At 59.2% G+C, this 25,051-nt stretch overlaps 1 protein-coding gene across 3 annotated transcripts in view; it reads left to right on the forward strand.

Annotated features, from left to right (window-relative positions):
• Positions 1 to 25,051, forward strand: part of DPYSL5 (dihydropyrimidinase like 5) — a 117,072-nt gene that overhangs the window by 58,629 nt on the left and 33,392 nt on the right. For all 3 annotated transcript variants that reach the window (XM_054024441.1, XM_054024443.1, XM_054024442.1), the window contains exons 3-11: positions 8,174 to 8,332; positions 10,029 to 10,208; positions 10,668 to 10,736; positions 11,765 to 11,809; positions 18,488 to 18,563; positions 20,376 to 20,532; positions 20,761 to 20,902; positions 21,512 to 21,654; positions 22,083 to 22,290. In XM_054024441.1, coding sequence (XP_053880416.1) covers positions 8,174 to 8,332; positions 10,029 to 10,208; positions 10,668 to 10,736; positions 11,765 to 11,809; positions 18,488 to 18,563; positions 20,376 to 20,532; positions 20,761 to 20,902; positions 21,512 to 21,654; positions 22,083 to 22,290 — 1,179 coding nt within the window. The remainder of the gene's footprint in view (positions 1 to 8,173; positions 8,333 to 10,028; positions 10,209 to 10,667; positions 10,737 to 11,764; positions 11,810 to 18,487; positions 18,564 to 20,375; positions 20,533 to 20,760; positions 20,903 to 21,511; positions 21,655 to 22,082; positions 22,291 to 25,051) is intronic.

Genomic DNA, 25,051 nt, shown 5'->3' on the forward strand with positions numbered 1-25,051 from the left:
TGCCTGCGAGCCTGGGCCGGTCTCCCCCTACCTGTCCAGGCAGCGCCTGGCCTGGCCCAGCGGGGCCCTGGGCGAGCTTTTCCCGCAGGGAGCCTGGCTCTGGGAGTGCTGGCCAGGGGAGCTCTCCGCTCCCCCGGTGCTGAAACGGAGCAGGGCTCCCTGCTGCAGAAAGGGCCAAGGTTAAACCATTTCCCGGGCCCAGCGCTGGGCTGGGAGCGGTGATTGTCAGGGCCCCGCGCTTTCTATTCCCCTGCGCCCCGCTTCTCCTGCCTGGAATCCTAATGATGTCACAGACTGTTGCTAAGGAACTGGTGATGTCACTGCGTGGGCTAGGGCTAGCTCAGTGGTTTGAGCATTGGCCTGCTAAACCCAGAGTTGTGAGTTCAATCCTTGAGGGGGCCACTTAGAGATCTGGGGCAAAAATCTGATGGTACTTGGTCTGCTAGTGAAGGCAGGGGGCTGCACTCAGTGATCTTTCAGGTCCCTTCCAGCTCTGTGAGATTGGTATATCTCCATATTAAATTAATGGGAGGCGACTTGGCTGTGGAGAGGCTGCTTGCTCAGAACTATCAGGTGTGGCGGGAGCACGGAAGGCAGCCAGGTGCCAGGGCCTCGGCTGCTGGAAGTGGGGGAGCTCCCTCGAGGTCAGCAGACCGATGCTGATTTACAGCTGGGCTTGTCCTCCCAGGAAGTGGGCTGGTCCCCGTGAATTAAGCTGTCAGCGCATGGTCTAGGGCCAGCTGCAGGAGCGCGGGAATCCGTTAATAGCGGGAGGGCAGGCCCCGGGGAAGGAGACTGGTAACTGGGGTCGTAGGGCATGTGCTGGTGCAGGACTGCCAGGCCCTGTTCACCGGCCCACGCAGGGAGCAGTCCTCGGGGCCTGGACAAGGTGGCACTGGCCTGGCTCTTCGCGGTTCCCTGCACTACGATGCTGTAGTGTTCACGTGCTACTGAAACGCAGGCGCTGGGGGACTGGACCCCGGCAGTGGTTCCCAACACGCCGCACCATTGGGCGCTGGCTTACGGGAAGTGGGAAGACCTGTCGAGGGGCACAGGGAGGCAGGGGAGCTGCATGGATGGAACGTGCCCGGGGCACTGTGGGCACAGCCTGCCTGGGGTGAGCGAGCTACCCAGGAGCGGGCAGGGCTTAGCTCACGTCTCGTATGAGAGATGGCCCTTTCCACCCGCACGGTGCTCCCAGCAGCCTGGGAGGACCTTGGGACCGAGGGATTGCAGCTCAGACCCGCGCTGTCCCTCGGCTGGGTGGGGCCCTGAGTTGATCTCCTGCCTCCCTGAGACCTGCCAGCTCCGGCTCAGCCGAGGAGCTTTGGGGATTAGTGCAGGGCTGGGCGAGGACACGGCGAGGCGTTTGGGAGCTGAGCTGTGGGTGGAGTCACCACCATGGGCTGGGCAGGATTCTCCCCCTGGCCCATCACACATGCATGCAAAGCCACCTGCTGTGCCCGCAGGACAGTCCTCAGACAGTCCCCCCATGTGCTGTTCCCCTGAGCACCAGGGTGATGGGTTAACAGGCAGCAGGCTAGCAGACACTTGACCAAACAGGCACCGGGGTGTGGGCTAACAGGTGCTTGCTAATAGGGAACAGGGCAATGGGCTAATGAGTGCCGGTGCTAACGGGCATCGGGCTAATGGGCACCTGCTATTCCCTTCCTGGGTCCCCTCCCAGCTCTGCCAGTGCCCGTCAGTTCAGATGCGGGTCTTTACGTCGGTTCTAGCCCTGCCTCCCTGGGCGTTTCCCGTGGGGGGCCTCAGGAAGGGATAGGGCCTGGGTAGTAGCGCAGGCTTCTGCTCTACCCCTCATTTCCCCAGTCCCTCTGCTAAGCCCCAGGGCAGGGGGGGGTCTTCCAGGCACACCCATCAGGTGCTCACTGCCCGCCCCGCCGGATCGGCATGGTGCTTGGCTCACCTGCCTGCTTGGGGAAGGCTGGGGGCCCGTAGTCCCTGGCCCCTGGGGCTGTCCATGCATGCTCAGCTGCTGTCCGACCAGCCCGGCTCGGGGGGAGGTGGGGGTGCTGCTGCTAGTCAGCTGGGGGAGGATCTCCATGTACACCACGAGGCTGGGGCTGGGAGGAGCAGACACGAGGGGTCTCTGATGTCACTGGGGAGACCTTTGCTGGGGGGGTAGGGGAGCTGTCAGAACAGCTCAGCTGTGGCTGCAGGGGGATCCTGGGCACGTGGAGGCTTTGGGACAGGGCCCAGACAGAAGCCGAGGGAGCGGGAATGGTGCTGGGGGCCGGGGTGATGCACAAGGAGGGGCGCGGTGACCCACAAGGTCTGGCACTAACTGGCAGACAGGTCCAGACAGGGGCCAGCCCTGGTGAATCGGCCGACTGCTCCGGGATGAGTTTTCAGGGCAGTGAGCGGAATAAGTTGCAGGGACCGTCTGGGGGGAGATGGGCAGGGAGCAGCCAGGCCCCTACTGCTCTGCGCCCCTCTCCTCCCCCCACTGCGAGGGGCCGTGGCTCAGGCACAGGCTGGCAGCAGGGTGTGGCTGTGGGGAGCAGGGTGCAGCCCCTTGGCTCTCCGAGCAGATGGTGTGTCTGTCTGTGTAGCCTTCGGCCTTGGGGTGGGAGCTGGGCGGCGCTTTGGGCCTTTTCCAGTGTTGTTCCTGGTCCGTGCCCTGCCTAGCGCCTGTTCACTGCTCTGGCAACCACGCAGGGCCCGAGGTTCCCTGGCACCACCCAGCTCCCTCCCCGTGTGGCAGGTGGGACCCAGGAAGGTGGCCGAGCTGTTCCCAGGGTCTCCTCCGGTGGGCATGACTCTGCATTTGGCAGCACTGGCTTCCCTCTGCCCGTGTGTTGCCCGTTCCCCTGGTTTGGTCGGCTCCAAAGTCCCTCCGCCACCTCTAGCCTTGACTGACCTGCAGTGACGCCATTCGCAGTCGGGCTGCTGGGCACGTTGGCCAGGCCGCGGTGGGGTTTGGAGAAGAGCCAGACGATGATGCTGCGTGGGGCAGGGGCAGGAAGGGGTCAGGGCTGAGGTTCTGTCAGCCCCCGCTCCCTCCCAGCGGGGGCATGGCATGGTCCCCCGCCCCGGCTTCAGGGCAGGGGGGCCCTTTCCATGTGCCCCCGCCCAGTGGGGCGTGTCCTTCACCCTGAGCCGGGGCTCCGAGCCAGCCCGCGTCCCTCCAGATGGAGCGAGGGCAGGCTGCTCCGGACGGCGCTGCCCCGCGAACCCATTGGCATGCTGAATCTCGAGCCCGCTGTGGAGCAGCATGAACAATGCCTGGCACTGGTGCCCTGGAACTGCCCCAGCTGCCATCCCTGGGGAGGTGACAGACTTGGTTCTGACCTGAAAGCCCTACATGGACCGGTCCAACCCCCACCCCCCCATGACAAGCAGCAGAGCGCCCTGGGCTGGAGAGGGAGCGCTGGCAGGGCCTCCTCTGGGCTCCCTCCCCAGCCTGCCAGCCACCAGAGCCCGAGTGCCAGGCCTGGCTGCCCCAGCGGCTCTGGGCCAGGGTGAGCTGGCTAGGCAGGGCTCTGGCCTGTGAACCGGGGGGCTTCCTTCGGGTGGTGACGTGTAGTGCACTGCCCGGGGGCATGGGGGTGGGGTCTGCAGACTACCCGGGGTGGGGCTGGTGTTGGATACCCAGGGAGGTGGGGGGCTTGGTGCCTGTGCATTAGGTGTGCTGAGCTGAGAGTGAGTGTGTGTGTATCTGCATGTGCGCACACATTCAGGGTGTTCTGCTCAGGACTTAGGCCTGGCGCTGCCTGTGAAGGGCGATGGGGAGCTGTCTGGGGGTTCGCTCAAAGCAGGACCAACCCCAACTAAATCATCCCAGCCAGGGCTTTGTCAAGCCGGGCCTTAAAAACCTCTAAGGAAGGAGATTCCACCACCTCCCTAGGGAACCCATTCCAGTGCTTCACCACCCTCCTAGTGAAAAAGTGTTTCCTAATATCCAACCTGGACCTCCCCCACTGCAACTTGAGACCGCTACTCCTTGTTCTGTCATCTGCCACCACTGAGAACAGCTGAGCTCCCTACGCTTTGGAACCACCCTCATATCCAGCTTCTCGTCCACTGTAATCCCCAGGTCCTTTTCTGCAGAACTGCCACTTAGCCAGTCAGTCCCTAGTCTGTAGCAGTCCATGGGATTCTTCCTTCTTAAGTGCAGGACTCTGCGCTTGTCCTTGTTGAACCTCATCAGATTTCTTTTGGCCCAATCCTCTAATTTGTCTAGGTCATTCCGGACCCTATCCCTAGCCTCTAGCGTATCTACCTCTCCCCCCAGCTTACTGTCATCTGCCAACTTGCTGAGGGTGCAATTAATCCCATTATCCAGATCAGTAATGAAGATATTGAACAAGACCGACCCCTGGGGCACTCCGCTTGATACCAGCTGCCAACTAGACATTGAGCTGTTGAGCCTGACAATCTAGCCAGATTTCTATCCACCTTATAGTCCATTCATTCAATCCATACTTTTTTAACTAGCTGGGAAGAATACTGTGGGAGACCATATCAAATGCTTTGCAAAAATCAAGATACATCATGTCCACTGCTTTCCCCATATTCACAAAGCCAGTTATCTCCTCATAGAAGGCAGTCAGGTTGGTTAGGTATGACTTGCCCTTGGTGAATCCATATTGACTGTTCCTGATTACCTTCCTCTCCTCCAAGTGCTTCAAAATGGATTCCTTGAGGACCTGCTCCATGATTTTTCCAGGGACTGAGGTGAGGCTGACTGGTCTGTAGTTCCCCGGATCCTCCTCCTTCCCTTTTTTAAAGATGGGCACTACATTAGCCTTTTTCCAGTCATCCGGGACCTCCCCCGACCACCAGGCGTTTTAAAGATCATGGCCAATGGCTCTGCAGTGACATCAGCCAACTCCCTCAGCACCCTTGGATGCATTAGATCCGGCCCCATGGACTTGTGCATGTCCAGCTTTTCTAAATAGTCCTTAACCTGTTCTTTCACCACTGAGGGCTGCTCACCTCCTCCCCATACTGTGTTGCCCAGTGCAGCAGTCTGGGAACTGACCTTGTCTGTGAAGACCAAGGCAAAAAAAGCATTGAGTACTTCAGCTTTTTCCACATCCTCGGTCACTAGGTTGCCTCCCCCATTCAGTAAGGGTCCTACACTTCCCCGGACCTTTTTCTTGTTGTAAAAATAGCTGTAGAAACTCTTCTTGTTACCCTTCACATCCCTTGCTAGCTGCAACTCCAGTTGTGCCTTGGCCTTCCTGATTACACCCCTGCATGCCTGAGCAATATTTTGATACTCCTCCCTAGTCATCTGTCCAAATTTCCACTTCTTGTAAGCTTCCTTTTTGTGTTTAAGCTCACCGAAGATTTCATTGTTAAGCCAAGCTGGTCGCCTGCCATATTTGCTATTCTTTCTGCACATCGGGATGGCTTGTTCCTGCGCCCTCAATAAGGCTTCTTTAAAATACAGCCAGCTCTCCTGGACTCCTTTCCCCCTCATATTAGCCTCCCAGGGGATCCTGCCCAGCAGTTCCCTGAGGGAGTCAGTCTGCTTTTCTGAAGTCCGTATTCTGCTGCTCTCCTTTCTTCCTTTTGTCAGGATCCTCAGTTCAACTGTCTCATGGTCATTGCTGCCCGGGTACCAATTCTTCCCTGTTTGTGAGCAGCAGGTCAAGAGGAGCATGGCCCCTAGTTAGTTCCTCCAGCACTTGCACCAGGAAATTGTCCCCAACACTCTCCAAAAACTTCCTGGATTGTCTGTGCACCGCTGTATTGCTCTCCCAGCAGATCTCAGGGTGATTGAAGTCCCCCACGAGAACCAGGGCCTGCAATCTGGACACTTCTGTTAGTTGTCTGAAGAAAGCCTCGTCTACCTCATCCTCTTGGACTGGTGGTCTATAGCAGATGCCCACCACAACATCACTCTTGTTGCTCTCACCTCTAAACTTAACCCAAAGACTCTCAACAGCCTTTTCTGCAGTTTCATACTGGAATTCTGAATAATCATACTGCTCCCTTACATACAGTGCAAGTCCTCCACCTTTTCTCCTGCCTGTCCTTCCTGAACCATTTATACCCATCCAGGACAGGGCTCCAGTCATGTGAGTTATCCCACCAAGTCTCTGTTATTCCAATCACATCATAATCCCTTGACTGTGCCAGGACTTCCAGTTCTCCCTGCTTGTTTCCCAGGCTTCTTGCTTTCGTGTACAGGCACCTAAGATAGCTGATTGCCCTACTTTCTCAGTATGAATCAGGAGGCCTCCCCTGTTGCACCCTCCTCCTTGTGTTTCCTCCCGGTATCCCACTTCCCCACTTACCTCTGGGCTTAGGTCACCATCCGCCGGTGAACTTAGTTTAAAGCCCTCCTCACTAGGTTAGCCAGCCTGCCTACAAAGATGCTCTTCCTTCTCTTCATTAGGTGGATCCCATCTCTTCCTAGCACTCCTTCTTCCTGGAACAGCATCCCATGGTCGAAGAATCCAAAGCCCTCTCTCCAACACCACCTGCGTTACCACGCATTCACCTCCACAATTCAATGGTCCCTACCTGGGCCTTTTCCTTCAATGGGGAGGATGGACAGGCTTAGCACTGTCTGGGTCTGTGCTGGGCAGCCGTGGTCAGGGACGGGGACCACTGAGCTATGGCTGCTCCCCGCCCCCTCGTCCAGCCGTGCCTCACGCTGGGGACTGGACTCTGGGGTGCGTAGGAACCTCCCAGGGGGAGCGTCAGGGTTCCCTCCCTGCTCTGAACTCTGGGGTACAGATGTGGGGACCCACATGAAAGACCCCCTAAGCTTATTTCTACCAGTTTAGGTTAAAAACTTCCCCAAGGCACAAATTCTTCCTTGTCCTTGGATGGTATCACTGCCACCACCAAGTGAGTTAGACAAAGATTCTGGAAAAGGACCACTTGGAGTTCCTGTTTCCCCAAAATATCCCCCCAAGCCCCTTCATCCCTTTTCCTGGGGAGGCTGGAGAATAATCTACCAACCAGATAGGTAAAAAAGGTGAGCACAGACCAGACCCCTGGGTTTTTAGGACACTAGAAACCAATCAGGTTAATAAAAGCAGAATTTTATTATAAAGAAAATAGTAAAAGCAGCACCCCTGTAAAATCGGGATGGAAGGTAATTTTACAGGTAATAAGATTTAAAACACAGAGGATTCCCCTCTAGGCAAAACTTCACAGTTACAAAAACAGGAATAAACCTCCCCCTTAGCACAGGGACAATTCCCAAGCTAAAACAAAAGATAACCTAACGCATTTCCTTGCTATTGCTTACTATTTTTGTAATCTTGGATGCTGATTTCAAGTAGGGTTTTAGGAGATGGCTTCTCCTGCCCTGGTCCCTCTCTGACCCGGAGAGAACAACAAAGAGAGCACAGACAAAACCTTCCCCCCTAGATTTGAAAGGATCTTCTTCCCTTATTGGTCCTTTTGGTCAGGTGCCAAACAGGTTATTTGAGCTTCTTAACCCCTTATGGGTAAAGGAGGGATTTTATGCTCCCCTCAGCTGTGTGTTTGACAGGGAGTCCAGCTGCTCTGGGGCCATCTTTGCAGCCCGTGCAGGGAGCCAGCCAGATGACTCCTCTCGGCCTGGCCGTGCTCATGGGGGGGAGCCAGCGTTCCCCACCCTGCCTGGGCTTCAGCCAATGCCCGTGGCCTGCTCCGGCTTGCTTGGCCCTGGCCTGGCCGAACTGGGTGTAGCAGGCTGGCCTCTCGCTGGGCTGACTCGCCAGTACCCCCTGCTGCGTTGCAGAGACAGACCCACCCCACTGGCCTGTGACTCGGGAGAGCAGGATTCAATCCCCATCTGTCCAGGCCCTGCCCTGCCGCACAGGCTGTGAGGAGAGAGACGTTGCAGACTGGGCGACGCTCAGGTACTGCAACGCTGGGGGCCTGGATTCGTAGGACAAGACAGAGCAACCCAGAGCCTCTTGCTGTAGGCCCTTGAAAAAACTCGTTTTTCCTTCCCTCCCGTCCAGCCCTTGACTCCATGCCCATCCCCTGGGTGTCTGAGCGCCTCCCCGCCGCCTCTCCCCAGAGCAGTGCCCGGATCAGGGTGAGCAGGTGATCGAACAAGCCCCACAGAGCGCGGGCTGCGACCTGGGGGCCCAGCCGGGTTCGCCGAGGGCAGGACGATGCCCATTGCTCGGCCCAATGTCAACGCCCTGCTGCCCTGACCAGCGTGACTCAGAAGCGCCTCTCCTGTCCCCCCCAGGCTGCTCTGGTCGGAGGGACGACCATGGTCATCGGTCACGTGCTGCCCGACAGGGAGACCTCCCTCCTGGACGCCTACGAGAAGTGCCGGAGCCTGGCCGACCCCAAGGTCTGCTGTGACTACGCCCTGCACATGGGCATCACCTGGTGGGCTCCCAAGGTAAGCGAGGACCCCGGTACTTAGCCTGGGGAAGGGCCAGTGGCCAGGCTGTAGGGGCTCGTGCCGCGTGCTTGCGCCCCCCCCTTCTCTCCCATCCCAGTTACTGTCTGGATTACACTGGCAGCTCCTGGGCCAGCCGTTCACAGGGACATGCCCAGGGGCTGAGTCCTTTCCTCCCAGCTTGGCACAGGACCCCGGCTGCCTCGCGAGGGCCCCACCGAGATCCCCCACTGGGGCTGGCTCTGCAGAGCTGGGCTGGGGATAACTTCTGGATGGGGCAATGCATTTGGACAGAGGCTGGGTCATGGGGTGTCTGTACCTGCTGCTAACCCCACCCAGCAGCAGCCGCTCACGCTCCAGCCGTGGGCTGTGCCTTCCACACCCTGCTGGCCCCGGCACAGGTGGCAGGCCGCTGGCCCGAGGCCCCGTGCGCTCCTGGCATCAGTGGAGTCTGGGAATGCCCAGCATGGAGTGACCAGGGAGCCTTGGACCTGAGGGAGAACCATGCGCCCATATGGCTGCAGCCTGGGCCTTCGCCAGCTCCCTCCAGCCCCAGATTCCCAGCCCTTTGTCTGCCCCTCTGTGCTGTGTGGCTGCTGGATCTCCCATGGGGCTTTGCATGAGTTGGGCTTGGGGTGCAGTTTGTTTCTCTCTGCCCCAGAGCCAGCTGCATGCCAGGGCTGCCCCCAGGCACTAGTCCCTTCCTGTATAGGACCTTCTCCGGCCATAGCTCCCAGCTGGTCTGTCACTGCGCCCCCCTCTCTGCCCATGGGCAGCTAGTGCAGCGCTCTCTCTGCTCTCGGGCATCGCCGGTATGCCAGCGCCAGCCGGGGTCACCCTGGCCGATGGGGATTGCCGCAGCTCCCCCGGCATGGGAGCGTGGGGTTCTCGGGGGGCAGGCCTGGTCCCTGAGCTGCTGCTCAGGGCCCCAGCAGTTCCGCACTCGCGATCACAAGCCCAGGGCTCCTGCTGCCCCGCCCAGCCTGGGGCCTGCGCTGACATGCCCTAGGTCAGAGGTTCTCAACCTTTTCCTTTCTAACCCCCCCCCCCCCCAACATGCTATCAAAACTCCACGGCCCCCCTGTGCCACAACGTCTGGTTTTCTGCAGCTAAAACGCAGGGCCGGCGTTAAGGGGTAGCAAACAGGGCAGTTGCCTGGGGCCCCACGCCACGGGGCCCCCATGAAGCGACATTGCTCAGGCTTCGGCTTCAGCCCCAGGAGGTGGGGCTCAGGGCCCTGGACTTCAGCTTTCTGCCCCGGGCCCCAGTGAGTCTAATGCTGGCCCTGCTTGGAGGCCCCCCTGAAACCTGCTCAAGGCCCCCTAGGGGGTCCCAGCCCCCTGGCTGAGAACCACTGCCCTAGGTCCTCCTGTGGCAGCCATTGGAGCGGCTTACTGCCGGCGCTGGGCCTGAGTTGGTTGGTTTGTCTGTGTGCCAGTCTGCATGGGACCGGCTCTCCCGCACACCCTAGGCCCTGTGACAGCCGCTGGAGCGGCTTGCTGCCGGCGCTGGGCCCGAACCGGCCGGTGTCTGGCCCCCCTAACCTGGGGCACACTTGATCTTGCTAGGGGGGCAGGTGGAGAGATGGGTTGTGCTCTGCATGTGGGGCCCAGTCCTGCAGGAGTATGCCCAGCCCCACGGCACAGGCGCCAGCCTGGCCATACCTGTCCTTCACCCTGCCCCCCATGCCTGGCAGGTGAAGTCGGAGATGGAGAGCCTGGTGCGGGAGAAGGGGGTGAACTCCTTCCAGATGTTCATGACCTACAAGGACCTGTACATGCTGCGGGACAGCGAGCTCTACCAAGTCTTCCTCGCCTGCAAGGACATTGGCGCCATCGCCCGGGTGCACGCTGAGAACGGGGAGCTGGTGGCAGAGGTGAGCACACGTGGGCTGCGCTGGGGCAGACACTGCCAAGGATTGTGGCTGGAGAGCTGGGGACTCTTGGTGAGCTCGTGCTGAGAAATGTACCTCGGACAGGCAGAGCCCTTCACCCCGGGGCCAGGTCCCCGCTAGGGAAGGGTCCCCCCTGTGCGGAAGCCGTGCAGGAGGGACGGTTGGAGAGCCGGGGCAGCCCAGGGACCAGATGAATGTGGTGGAGAGCCCAGCTAGCACGGGGCTGCCCGTAACAATCCTGCCAGGCAGAGGGGGGCCAGCTCCTAGCCAGCCCCCCATTGCCTGAGAGCAGCCCAGGCTCGGTCCCAGCACCGGTTGCCCGTGGGGCCAGGCAGGGCGTTATTGGGGTTGGGGGGGGCTATGGTTCAGGGCAGCCTGTCCCTACTCAGCCTGGCCTGGGCTCTGCTGGGCCCTTCCCACTAACTTCCTGTTCCCTCCCAGGGTGCGAAGGAGGCGCTGGATTTGGGCATCACAGGACCAGAGGGAATCGAGATCAGCCGACCGGAGGAGGTGAGGCCTGCGCTGGGCTCCCCTGCCCTTTCTGTGGGAGGCAGCAGGCAGGGCTCCAGGCCCTGGAAGATGTCAGGGACCCCAGCTAGGGGTTCCCATCGCTCCCCCTGGGGCCCCATCCTGGCTAGACCAGCCCTTGTGGGTTTGCTGGCAGCTCTCCACTCTCCCAGCCGCCCCAGTGCTTGGCTCCTGCTGGGCGCTGCGATGGAGCGTGCCGGGCCCCCCAGCCCGAAGGCCGCCCAGCGCAGGCTCCCCGCGGCCTGGGACGCTCCAGCTAACGTGGCCCCATGCGGCGTCGTTCCAGCCGCACCGCTTCTGTTAGCGGGCCCAGGCGGCCCACCCCTCCTGTGCCTGGACAAGCTGGGTCCATGTGCCGCAGCACGGCTCAGTGAGCGCCCAGCCTGCAAACTGCCTGCTGGCCGGGGGCTTCTCCACCCCAGCCCCCCTCCCAGCCACGTGGTGGGGAGCATTGGCTGCTCCAGCCCGCTCCCAGCAGCCGGCGGGAGTGGCTGTCCTGCTCCTTCGCCTTCCCCACCCTGTTGTGCGCTGTCCCTGCCCTACAAACTGCCTTGCCCCACCCTGCCCTGCGGGTGAGCGCCTGCCCCGCCCTGCCCCAGCTGGGCACTGTGCCTCTGGATCCCTCCAGCAGCTCCACGGTCCAGCCATTGCCTGGCTGGGCAGGCATCTAGCCAGCCCATTCTCCATGTCCGCTGAGCACTCGCCCTGGGCTGACCCCGGCCCTGGGGGCTGGGCAGGAAGGCCGGGCCCTCCGGCCGTGGGGCAGGCTGTGTGTTTGGGAGCTGCACCGACAGGGGGCCATGTAGGCTCCTCACTAGAGAGGGGCGATTCCCCATCACACCAAGCACCGGGACCAGCCTTGGGGGAATGGTCTCCAGGCCCTGCCCCACACCTGGCCCCGGGGCCGCAGTGCAGGGTTCTCTGGACGGGGGGTTGTGCAGATCCCCAGAGGTGGGGCCGTTGGGGGTGGTCTGCACTCAGAAGAGCGTCACCGTCTTTTCTGTCCCCAGCTGGAGGCTGAAGCCACGCACCGTGTGATCACCATCGCCAACCGGGTGAGTGCTCCCAGCTGCCCCAGGAACTGACACACACACACACACAGCGCCCCCAGGCTGGGCACGGGCAGAGCCCCTGGCCCCGAGTCCCCCCCTGTGACAGTGCTGCCTGTGGGAGCCAACTGAGGTCACTCGATCAGGATGAACTGCAAACAGACCGGGGCAGACAAACCCCAAACGCTGGTGGTTATTCCAATACTTAGATTTACCAACCAGCACAGAACCGCTTCTGTATTACCGCACTGGTTACTCAGAAGGGCAAACAACGCAGTTCCCTTAAAGCGCCCAGCCTCAGGCCTCCGTCCAGACACACCTGTCAGATATGATGATGATTACTGAGAATCTTATCTCATCATATAAAAGAAAAGGTTCTTCCAATCCCAAAGGGTCAGCCACACACCCAGGTCCAATTATAACTTAGATCTTACCCAAAATACATGTTAATAGCCAATTCTTATTAACTAAACTAAAATGTATTAAAAAAGAAAAGAGAGAGAGAGTTGGTTAAAAGATCAATCTACAGACAGACTTGAATTCAATTCTTGAGGTTCAGGTACATAGCAGAGATCAGTTTGTAGTTGCCCAAAGTCCTTTTAGAAATAGTCCATAGGTTATAGTCCAATGTCCATATTCAGGGTGGCTCCAGTCAGTGACTGGGGATCTCAGTCCTTGTGGCTTAAGGTTTCCCCCTCTTGAAACCCAAAGCAGATCTGAGATGAAGCAGGATCGTGTCCCAGGGTTCTTATACATTTCCAGCAGCCTTTTGGCCTGAGAAAACAATAGGCTTAACTCTCCTTCTCCCAAACATCCTGGCAATTAGCACAGGGTAATTTATCCATTAAACAGTTCAGATTCAGGTTACCACGACCTTCAAAGAGACATAGAGACAATAATACTATTTCCCTCAAGTATCATTATAAATGTTAATATTCCTTTTTTGATCTTTGAATTAAAACTACAGCAATAGACAAGACTTGTTTGCTTACATCACAAGACCTGAGCAAACAGCTACCCTTGAGATCTCTAACACTGCAAACTTGCATTTCAAAGCTCTAGTCATTTACCTATCTTCCTAACCAGTCCTTAAGATTCAGCCATGGGTCAGGTCAGTCTGTGAGTTAATTAACTCTTTCTGACCCTGTCACCTTCCAATGAAATATTATATTACACTCATAACGTCACACCCCCACGCGCACACAGCGCCCCCAGGCTGGGCATGGTCAGAGCCCCATGCCCTGAGTCCCCCCACGTGCGCGCGCACACACACAGCGCCCCCAGGCTGGGCACGATCAGAGCCCCTTGCCCCCCGCCCCAAGTCTCCCCATGCGCGCGCACACACACACAGCGCTCCCAGGCTGGGGCACGGTCAGAGCCCCCGCCCCGAGTCCCCCCACGCGTGCGCACACACAGCGCCCCCAGACTGGGCATGGTCAGAGCCCCTGCCCCCCACCCCGAGTCCCCCCACGCGCGCACACACACAGTGTCCCCAGGCTGGGGCACGGTCAGAGCCCCCTGCCCCCCACCCTGAGTCCCCCCACGTGCACACACACACAGCGCCCCCAGGCTGGGCATGGTCAGAGCCCCCTGCCCCCCACCCTGAGTCCCCCCACGTGCACACACACACACAGCGCCCCCAGGCTGGGCACGGTCAGAGCCCCCTGCCAGGCCCAGGCAGGGGATGGGCACTGCCTGAGGGTGGGAGCAGGGAGATGGGGATCAGTCCAGGGGCAGCAGTGGGAGGCCTTGGCGGGGATTTTTGGGAGAAGGCAGGATCCTGTCTGGCGGGGGGAGAGGTTACTTGTGTGTTTGGTACCCTGCCTACACTGGGCTGCCTGTCCCACGGACACGGCCTGCCCGTCCCTGGAGCCCCCAGGCCCCCTGCCCTGCGGACATGGCCTGTCCATCCCTGGAGCCCTTGGTGACGTGGTCTGTGGGCAGGGGCGGCTCTAGGCACCAGCAAAGCAAGCAGGTGCTTGGGGCAGCCCATTTGCAGGGGCGGCAGCCGGGGGATCCAGCCTGGGAGCTGAGACCCAACAGGGGCCCTGGGAGCTGTAGTTCCTTGGTTCGCTCCCTGCCTATAGAGCCAGCCCTGGAGCAGGGAAAGAACTACATTTCCCAGCATTCCCTTGGCCACTACCAACAGGAAAGAGGGGGAGGGAGGGAGGAAGCTGAGATCTCACACTGCAGCCTGCTGTGAATGGGGAGCTGCACTGGGAAGAGTAGGGATAAGAACGGCCGTACTGGGTCAGACCAAAGGTCCATCCAGCCCAGTATCCTGGCTACCGACAGTGGCCAATGCCAGGTGCCCCAGAGGGAGTGGACCAACAGGCAATGATCAAGTGATCTCTCTCCTGCCATCCATCTCCATCCTCTGACAAACAGAGGCTAAGGACACCATTCCTTACCCATCCTGACTAATAGCCATTAATGGACTTAACCTCCATGAATTTATCCAGTTCTCTTTTAAACCCTGTTATAGTCCTAGCCTTCACCACCTCCTCAGGTAAGGAGTTCCACAAGTTGACTGTGCGCTGCGTGAAGAAGAACTTCCTTTTATTTGTTTTAAACTTGCTGCCTATTAATTTAATTTGGTGACCCCTAGTTCTTGTATTATGGGAATAAGTAAATAACTTTTCCTTATCCACTTTCTCCACATCACTCATGATTTTATATAACTCTATCATATCCCCCCTTCGTCTCCTCTTTTCCAAGCTGAAGAGTCCTAGCCTCTTTAATCTCTCCTCATATGGGACCCGTTCCAAACCCCTAATCATTTTAGTTGCCCTTTTCTGAACCTTTTCTAGTGCCAGTATGTCTTTTTTGAGATGAGGAGACCACATCTGTACGCAGTATTCGAGATGTGGGCATACCATCGATTTATATAAGGGCAATAAGATATTCTCCGTCTTATTCTCTATCCCCTTTTTAATGATCCCTAAAATCCTGTTTGCTTTTTTGACCGCCTCTGCACACTGCGCAGACATCTTCAGAGAGCTATCCACGATGACTCCAAGATCTTTTTCCTGACTCGTTGTAGCTAAATTAGCCCCCATCGTATTGTATGTATAGTTGGGGTTATTTTTCCCAATGTGCATTACTTTACATTTATCCACATTAAATTTCATTTGCCATTTTGTTGCCCAATCACTTAGTTTTGTGAGATCTTTTTGAAGTTCATCACAGTCTGTTTTGGTCTTAACTATCTTGAGCAGTTTAGTATCATCTGCAAACTTTGCCACCTCACTGTTTACCCCTTTCTCCAGATCATTTATAAATAAGTTGAATAGGATTGGTCCGAGGACTGACCCTTGGGGAACACCACTAGTTACCCCTCTCCATTCTGAGAATTTACCATTAATTCCTACCCTTTGTTCCCGGTCTTTTAACCAGTTCTCAATCCATGAAAGGACCTTCCCTTTTATCCCTTGGCAACTTAATTTACGTAAGAGCCTTTGGTGAGGGACCTTGTCAAAGGCTTTCTGGAAATCTAAGTACACTATGTCCACTGGATCCCCCTTGTCCATATGTTTGTTGACCCCTTCAAAGAACTCTAATAGATTAGTAAGACACAATTTCCCTTTACAGAAACCACATTGACTATTGCTCAACTGTTTGTTTTTCTATGTATCTGACAGCTTTATTCTTAACTATTGTTTCGACTAATTTGCCCAGTACTGATGTTAGACTTACCGGTCTGTAATTGCCGGGATCACCTCTAGAGCCCTTTTTAAATATTGGCGTTACATTAGCTAACTTCCAGTCACTGGATACAGAAGCCGATTTAAAGGACAGGTTACAAACCTTAGTTAACAGTTCCACAACTTCACATTTGAGTTCTTTCAGAACTCTTGGATGAATGCCATCTGGTCCCAGCAACTTGTTAATGTTACGTTTATCAATTAATTCTAAAACCTCCTCTCGTGACACTTCAGTCTGTGACAGTTCCTCAGATTTGTCACCTACAAAAGCCGGCTCAGGTTTGGAAATCTCCCTAACATCCTCAGCCGTGAAGACTGAAGCAAAGAATCCATTTAGTTTCTCCGCAATGACTTTATCGTCTTTAAGTGCTCCTTTTGTATCTCGATCATCAAGGGGCCCCACTGGTTGTTTAGCAGGCTTCCTGCTTCTGATGTGCTTAAAAAACATTTTGTTATTACCTTTGGAGTTTTTGGCTAGCCGTTCTTCAAACTCCTCTTTGGCTTTTCTTATTACATTCTTGCACTTAATTTGGCAGCGTTTATGCTCCTTTCTATTTGCCTCACTAGGATTTGACTTCCACTTTTTAAAGGAAATCTTTTTATCTCTCACTGCTTCTTTTACATGGTTGTTAAGCCACAGTGGCTCTTTTTTAGTTCTTTTACTGTGTTTCTTAATTTGGGGTATACATTGAAGTTGGGCCTCTATTATGGTGTCTTTAAAAAGCGCCCATGCAGCTTGCAGGGATTTCACTTTAGTCACTGTACTTTTTAATTTCTGTTTAACTAACCCCCTCATTTGTGCATAGTTCCCCCTTTTGAAATTAAATGCCACAGTGTTGGGCTGTTGAGATGTTCTTCCCACCACAGGGATGTTGAACGCTATTGTATTATGGTCACTATTTCCAAGCGGTCCTGCTATAGTTACCTCTTGGACCAGCTCGTGCGCTCCACTCAGGACTAAATCTAGAGTTGCCTCTCCCCTTGTGGGGTCCCGTACCAGCTGCTCCATGAAGCGGTCATTTAAAGTATCGAGAAATTTTATCTCTGCATTTCGTCCTGAAGTGAAATGTTCTCAGTCAATATGGGGATAATTGAAATCCCCACTATTATTGGGTTCTTAATTTTGATAGCCTCTCTAATTTCCCTTAGTATTTCATCATCACTATCACCGTCCTGCTCAGGTGGTCGATAATAGATCCCTAATGTTATATTCTTATTAGAGCATGGAATTTCTATCCATAGAGATTCTATGGAACATGTGGATTCACTTAAGATTTGTACTTCATTTGATCCTACATTTTCTTTCACATACAGTGCCACCCCCCCCCCCCCCCCCGCACGACCTGTTCTGTCCTTCCGATATATTTTGAAGCTCACAGCTTCCAACTGCCAGCCACAGCACACGGTCCTTCAAACAAACAAACAGACTGACAAACACAAGCTCAGCACACAGCAAGTAACCCCCAAACACAAACAAACACACACTACAGACAGTCACTTACCCCAAAAGGTTGCTGTATTGCTCCTCCTTCACCTGGAGAACTCCCTTGCGAAACTCCCTGTTAGCAGCCCCTGTTAATACCATATTTTAACACTAAAAAAATAGGACACTCCACGGGGAGGGAGGGTAGCCCCACCCTGCCACCATCTACTCCCTCCGACTGCCCCCCACAGAAACCCCAACCCATCCAACCCCCCTGCTCCCTGTCCCCTGATCACCCCCTCCCGGGACCCCTGCCCCCCAGGACCCTACCCCCTATCTAAGCCCCACTACTCCTTGGCCCCGATTGCCCCCTCCTGAGACCCCCCCCAACTTCTCCCCTAGGACCTCACCCCCTACCTGTCCCCTGACAACCCCCTGGGACTCCCATGCCTATCCAACTGCTGCCTGTCCCCTGACTGCCCCCCCCGAACCCCTGACCCATCTAACCCCCCTTCTCCCCGCTCCCGACTGCCCCCCTGGGACCCCCTACCCCTTCTCCAACCCCCCAGCCCCCTTACCGTGCCACTCAGACCAGCGTGTCTGGCTTCGCGCAGCGCCAGACACACTGCTGCATACATGCTGCCGTGCTCCCCTGCGGAGCCACAGGTCCCCCCCCCCCCCCCCCCCGGCACCTGCCTTCCAGGTCTGAACATCTCAAAATTCAGGAGTGCTCAAGCTCAGTTTGGGCGGCTGTTACTTCATTTCCCCCAAATCAAATCTACTGATCCACTGGAACTTGCTGTAGGAAACGTAGGATAAAATGGAGCAAGAAATGCTTCCCAGTGGTTATTAGGACTGGAATTGCTATTTTCAACAGCCATTGCCTTGTTTGTTTGTTTAAAAGGAAGACAGTGATATCGCATTGGCAAATTCCCCATAGAAAGAAAGAGGGAACAAAAGAATAATAAAGGCACCTCAACTTTTCCTCATTTTTGTAGGACAGTCTTATAATCTGCATCCAGATATCCTCCAGTCACACGAGCTGAAAATGGTTCCACTTTACTGCAGTGCTGTAACCATATGGGAACCAATCCTGTCTGTGTTCTGTGCACATCCAAAATTCCTGCTGAATGACCCGCCCTGGGAGCGAGTTACCAGTGACCCAGGGCTGCGGCGGAAGGAGGGTGCAGGTGGTGGTGGGGGGGGAGAGCCCAGGGCTGGGGCGGCAGGGGGGTGCGGCGAGGAGCCCAGGGTTGGGATGGGGGGCAGCCAAAATTTTTTTTGCTTGGGGCTGCAAAAAACCTAGAGCCGGCCCTGTTTGTGGACGCAGGGCCATGGCGGCTCCCAGCACCACATGCCCCCGGCATGGCTCCCTGGGCGGCTCCCCCGCCCAGGGATTGCTGCGCTCTGCTGGCGGGTGCAGGGGCAGAGGTGAGCTGGGCTCTCACCTGTCCAGGGACCGGAGCCCTCGGCGTGAGCCGGGCAGGCAGTTGGGGGGCGGTGCGCAGTGGCTGGGGATGCCAGCACCAGTTCTGAGACCTGCGCTGTCCTTCTCAGACTCACTGCCCCGTCTACCTGGTCAACGTGTCCAGCGTGTCTGCCGGCGATGTTGTGGCTGCCGCTAAGATGCAAGGTAAGGCTGGGCGCTGCCCCTCCCCAGCTTGGCTCTGCGCTTGGCCCGGGCAACTCCGGTCAGCAGCCACCGCCTGGCGTCGGGCCCCGTTTCCGGGGGAGCCCGGCCGACCACACGGGCTGGGAAGGTCATTGTCTTAATAGAAGTGTCCACAGGGGTGGGCCGCAGCCGGGCGCCCACAGCGTCCTGTTTCCATGGGCCGGGGGGGCCCTTAGCTGAGCGGGGGAGTGTAAGTCTGCCCCTGGCAGTGGTGCCCCTCACCCCCGCCCCTGATGTTCCCTGTGGGGCCGAGGCTGCTGCCCCCGCAGCCCCTGCCGCTCAGCTCCCTTGGCAGCAAGCGCCTTAGAGCCCAGCAGCTGCTGGGACCCTGTTGGGCTCCGGGCCCTGGGGAAGGCAGCAGGGGCTGACCTGAGCAGCCGGGCCAGCGGGGGCGGAGCGAGCAGCTCCCAGAACGTCCGTGAGTCTCTAGCAGCCGCCCGTCCTCGCCCCTACAGCCCTCAGCCCCTCAACCTAGCCACACCTCCCCACACGGCCCCCGCCCGGCCTCGCCCCTACGGCCCCTCAACCCAGCCACACCTCCCCACACGGCCCCCGCCCGGCCTCGCCCCTACGGCCCCTCAACCCAGCCACACCTCCCCACGCGGCCCTCGCCCCTACGGCCCCCGGCCCCTTGACCCAGCCACACCTCCCCACGCGGTCCCTGCCTGGCCTCGCCCCTACGGCCCCCGGTCCCCCGACCCAGCCACACCTCCCCATGCGGCCCCTGCCCGGCCTCGCCCCTACGGCCCATGGCCCCTCGACCCAGCCACACCTCCCCACGCGGCCCCCGCCTGGCCTCGCCTCTGCGGCCCCCCGACCCAGCCACACCTCCCGACGCGGCCCCCGCCCAGCTTCGCCCCTGCGGCCCCCAGCCCCTCGACCCAGCCACATCTCCCCATGCGGTCCCTGCCTGGTCTCGCCTCTCAATACAACCCCACCTCTCCACACAGCTCCCAACACGATCCCCAGCAACACTGCAGCCCCCCACCCCCAACCCAGCCCCATCTCCCCACATGGCTCCCAACACACACCCAAGGGGACTGGCCAAGCCCCAGCCACTTTGCTGCCCTGCAGTGATGGCCCATGGGCCAGGCAGTGGCTCTGTGGCCCTGAGAGCCCTGGGGTCTAGTAGCTGCAGCACAGGCCTGGGGGTGAGGGCCCCAAGTCCTAGCCCCTACCTAGCTCTGCTGATGTGTGACCCAGGCGAGTCCCCCCCTGGCCCTCTGCCTCAGTTTCCCCTATACCATCTGTGTAACACTGTGCCCAGGCGGCTGGTGCCAGCCCATCAGATGGCTCTGCAGGGCCCGTCCCAAAGTCCCTGTGCCCAGGCGACTGGTGCCAGCCCATCAGACGACTCGGCAGGGCCCGTCCCAGGGTCCCTGTGCCCAGGCGGCTGGTGCCAGCCCATCAGATGGCTCTGCAGGGCCCGTCCCAGAGTCCCTGTGCCCAGGCGACTGGTGCCAGCCCCTCAGACGGCTCTGCAGGGCCCGTCCCAGGGTCCCTGTGCCCAGGCGACTGGTGCCAGCCCATCAGACGACTCGGCAGGGCCCGTCCCAGGGTCCCTGTGCCCAGGCGACTGGTGCCAGCCCCTCAGACGGCTCTGCAGACCGTCTCTTCCTTGGGGCGGGGATCCGCGTGCTGCCTCGCCATGAGGCTGGCAGGGTAGCGGGAGGAACACTCCTGCCCCCAGGCGATCCACGCGCTGCCCTTGGCTGCACCCCAGCGCCACAGCCCGTCCCCCCCCCGACCCCCATGTCCCCTCTCTCTTTGCAGGGAAAGTGGTGTATGCAGAGACCACCACGGCGCACGCCACGCTGACGGGCCTGCACTATTATCACCAGGACTGGTCCCACGCCGCCGCCTACGTCACTGTGCCGCCCCTGCGGCTGGACACCAACACCTCCACCTACCTCATGAGCCTGCTAGCCAAGTGAGGGCCGCCGGGCACTGCTAGGGGAGGGGCTAATCCTGCGGGTCTGGCGCTGCCTGACCCATGGGTCCTGTTAGAGCCCCAGGCAGGGCACTCTCTGCTCCACTGCTGGGCACTAGAGAGGTCCCAGCCATGGGCGCTGGTCTGTAATCAATGTACCAGGGCCCTCAGGGTGAGCAGCACCACGGCCGCCGGGCCGGTAACCCCTGCTCCCCTCTCTCCTGGCAGCGACACCCTGAATGTCGTGGCTTCCGACCACCGGCCCTTCACCAGCAAGCAGAAAGCCATGGGCAAGGAGGACTTCACCAAGATCCCGCACGGCGTGAGCGGCGTGCAAGACCGCATGAGCGTCATCTGGGAGCGGGGTGTGGTACGTGGCACCGCCCCGGGCGTGGCACAGCTGCACGGCCACGGGTCGGGCATGAGGAGCCTAGCACACGCTGGGCCGGGATCCAGACTTGGCCACCTCCGGTGCTGTGGGGAGCCGTGCTAGTGGGTGGCACTCTCAGGACTGCCGTGCCCTGCCAGCGGAGACGGACCACTGAGGCACTACAGCCTGGGGCCCGATCCTGACAAGTGCCCGTCCTCCCTGTGCACCGGGGTTGAGTACCGCTACTCGCTGCCCCCCAGAGGGGGCTGCATTCCCGTGGGGTGTGACCTGGCTCTCTGGGGCTGTGGTAACATAGGGGGTGGGCGTTCAGTCTGCATCTGGGTCCTGCCCACCCCACGAGGCAGCCCCTGGCTGGTGCTGGATCCCCGGCTCAGCCCTGTGGCATGGGGCTAGGTGGAGCTAGGAGTGACCTGGGGCAATTGCAGCTTCCTCTCCCAGCCGCTGGCGTGATGGGGCAGGTCGCACCACTCGGGGGAGGAGAGATGGGGGGACCCAGCCCCCTCTGACAGCAGTGCCCCCAGTCCTCCCGGAGGGGCCATAGCAGAACACCCCCCACCATGCCGTCTCAGGCCCCTGCTGTGTTTGCAGGTAGGGGGGAAGATGGACGAGAACCGCTTTGTAGCCGTGACCAGCTCGAACGCGGCCAAGATCCTCAACCTGTACCCACGGAAGGGCCGCATCATCCCCGGGGCCGACGCAGACATTGTGGTGTGGGACCCTGAAGCCACCAGGTAAGAATGGGGCCAAGGGGGAAGGGCAGAGGCAGAGCGTCTTTTCCTGATGCCGGTCGGTGCCCGACGGACCCAGGACAGACGCTGGTCGGGGGGGGGGGGGGACAGCGAGCTGTGTCCCGGTGCCGGTCGGTGCCCGATGGACCCAGGACAGACGCTGGTCGGGGGGTGGGATGGCAGCGAGCTGTGTCCCGGTTGGTGCCCGACGGGCCCTGGACAGACGCTGGTGGCAGGGGGGGAGCGAGCGATCCATGTCCCGGTGCCGGGAGGTGCTGCTCATTGCTCTGGGGGCTCCTGGCTGCGCCGCGCCGCGCCTGGGCCCTTGCAGGGGGCGCTGCTGGCTCTTAGCACAGGGCTGCCCCAGTGCAGTGAGCCACCTCCTCTCTGGGCCGGGCTGTAACCAGCTGCTCTCGCTGTGTCACCCGCAGGACCATCTCTGCCAGCACCCAGGTGCAGGGGGGAGACATCAGCCTGTATGAGAACATGCGCTGCCACGGGGTGCCGCTGGTCACCATCAGCCGCGGGCGCGTGGTCTACGAGAACGGCGTCTTCATGTGCGCTGAGGGCACCGGCAAGTTCTGCCCGCTCCGCTCCTTCCCCGACTCCGTCTACAAGAAGCTTGTCCAGCGGGAGAAGGTAGGGGGCGGGGCTGGGTGTCCCATGCTCTGCGGTGCTGTGCATGGCTTCAGGGTCACCCGCACGCCTGGCCGCCCCTGCACGTCCCCACACGGCCGGAGCGGGGCCAGGATCATGGTGAAGGGCAAGGTGGTGCGGTGCCTGAGCCCGGGATCCCGCCGCTGGGCCACCTCGGCAGCAAGATGGGCCGGTTGGTTGTGTAGGAAGCCGTTGGCCACTCCCCACTCTTCTCAACTGCAGGGGGCCGCGTGTGGCAGCATGGGCGGGCGCTGCGCAGGGGCCCCGCTGGCCGGAGACAGCCCACGCTGAGCAGGGCAGCCTCGGGTGGGTTTCCTCTGCCTACAGGCTCAGTCACAGCTGTGGGGCCCAGCCTCTGGGAGGAGACAATCCAGGAGCGGACCCCCGACTCCCTCCCTTCCTCCTCCTATTGTGGGGTATTCCACAAGGCAAAGAACCTGCAGGTGGCCGGAGGGCAAAGGGTTGTACCCACTGCCGCTGTGCACGGGGGCAGCTGGCTGGTGTGATTCCCCCACCGGCAACACTGCATCTCTCGCGCTGGTTGAGAGCAGCCTTTGCCTGGCGAGCCTGAGCACCAGGCCAGGCCATCTCCCGCTGTGTAGCACCTCGGCAGAGGGCTGAGCCGGAGGCTCTGCCCCAGCAGGGTGGGGAACAGGAAGGAGCCCGGCGGCTGGTCCCCTCCTGCACTCTACTCACTGGCGGTGGCAAAAGGGGCTGCGCTCCCAGGAGAGGAGAGCACTCCTGTCCTCTGCAGCCCACTGGGGTGAGCAGTGACATACCACCTACGTTGGCATCGGTATCATTAGGGTTCAGAGTCAACGTCCAGGCGCCCTGCTGCGGAGTGATTGTCTGACTCCACTGCCCGCGCTGCTGGGCTCTGTGGCTGCTCTGCAGCCACCGGAGTGGTGGGAGCGGCTGGGCCGGAGAACGTGATGCAGCTGGCACTGAGGAGCGCCTGCCCCCTGCTGCCGTGAGCTGGCTCCATGTGATGCCCGCAGAGGAGGCCAGTGCGTGAGCTGGGGCAAGGCCGGCAGAGAGGCAGGCTTTGTACGGCTGCTGGGCACAGCCCTGGGGTGGCTGGGGAAGTCACGCAGCGACCTGGACACGTCTCTCTGCCCACTCTGTATGGGGGGGAGCTGGGACTGGTGAGGGGGAAGAGGAGGTGGGAGCCGATGGGGGCATGCTGGGGATTTGGGGGGAGAGTTGTTGCCCCGGGGGGGGTCACGGGTTTGAGGGGAGGGGCATTGGCCGAGGAAATGGGGTTGAGGGGAGGGGCGTTGACCGAGGGGAGGGGGTCGAGGGGAGGGGCGTTGGCCGAGGGGAGGGCAAGGAGGGTGTTGAATGGAGCCTGGGCCGGAGGAGCGTGTGGCTCACATCATGGCATCGGGCAGCAATGAGAGAGGACTGGGGCCAAGCCGAGGGACCAGCCCCGGGATCTGGGAAGGAGGCAGGGGAAGCGCTGGGGGCCGTGCCGCCTGGGGGTCTTGGCTCCCTCCTGGGTAGCAGGGGGGCTGTCCTCACACCTCTCTGGAGAAGGGGAACTCGGACCCGTCGTGCGCCTGTCTCCCCTCCTGAGTCCGAGGAGTGGGGGGATCACACTGTGTCGGCAGGGTGCTGGGTGTGGTTCTCTTGGGCCGAGTGCTGGCCCGTGGGTGGGTGTGCAGTGAGGGACAGGGCTGCTCCGCAGGGGTCCACACGAAGTCTGGCTGGGACCCAGGCTCTGTGTTCAAGGTCCAGGAGCTCACAACTCTGGGGAACCCTGGATCCCGCCGGCTCAGCCTCCTCTGACTCTGAGTAGGGAGGGATGGGAAAGGGGAAGACTCCTCCTTCCCATCAAAGCGTCTGAGCCCAGGGTCCCCTGCTTGGCTAGGAAAGCCCCGGGTTCCTGGAGCTACTTCCCCACCAGTGGCCAGGGATTCATTCACCCAGAACGATCCCAGTCACCGGCCCCGGCTGAGTTCAGACATTCATAAATCCCCAGGCCAGCGGGGATCAGATCAGCCAGTCTGAGACCTGCCCTAAATAATTCCCAGAACAGACTTGTTAGAAAAACGTGAGTGATGGAGAATCTCTTGGGGAATTGTGGGCACCAGGACTCCAGCAGTGGTCGCACCACTTCCACACAGAGTAAAATAACCTCTCAACTCCTCCTCGAGAGCCCTGCTTATGTATTAGCCCTTTTGGCCACAGCATCACACAGGGAGCTCAAGTTCAGCTGATAGTCCAGGCCACCCCTCAAAATCTTTTTCAGAGTCGGTGCCTTCCAGGGAAAGTCCCCCAGCCTGGAAATCTGGCCTGCATTCTTTGTTCCTACATGTAACCCTATTAAAACACACATGTTGCTTGCCCCCAATTTACCAAGCGATCCACATCAGTGTAGGGTGACCAGATGTCCCGATTTTATAGGGACAGTCCCGATTTTGGGGGCTTTTTCGTATGTAGGTGTGACGGTGCTGCCCATGGGAGCCAGCTGAGGTCACTCAATCAGGGTGAACTGCAAACAAAACGGGGCAGACAAACCCCAAACGCTGGTGGATATTCCAATACTTAGATTTACCAACCAGCACAAAACAGCTTCTATAGGACCTCACTGGTTACTCAGAAGTCCAAACAACGCAGTTCCCTTAAAGTGCCCAGCCTCAGGCCTCCGTCCAGACACACCTGTCAGATATGATGATGATTACTGAAAATCTTATCTCATCATATAAAAGAAAAGGTTCTTCCAACCCCAAAGCGTCAGCCA

This window comes from Malaclemys terrapin, chromosome 3, assembly GCF_027887155.1.
Source record: "Malaclemys terrapin pileata isolate rMalTer1 chromosome 3, rMalTer1.hap1, whole genome shotgun sequence".
In the NCBI taxonomy this organism is placed as follows: domain Eukaryota; kingdom Metazoa; phylum Chordata; order Testudines; family Emydidae; genus Malaclemys; species Malaclemys terrapin.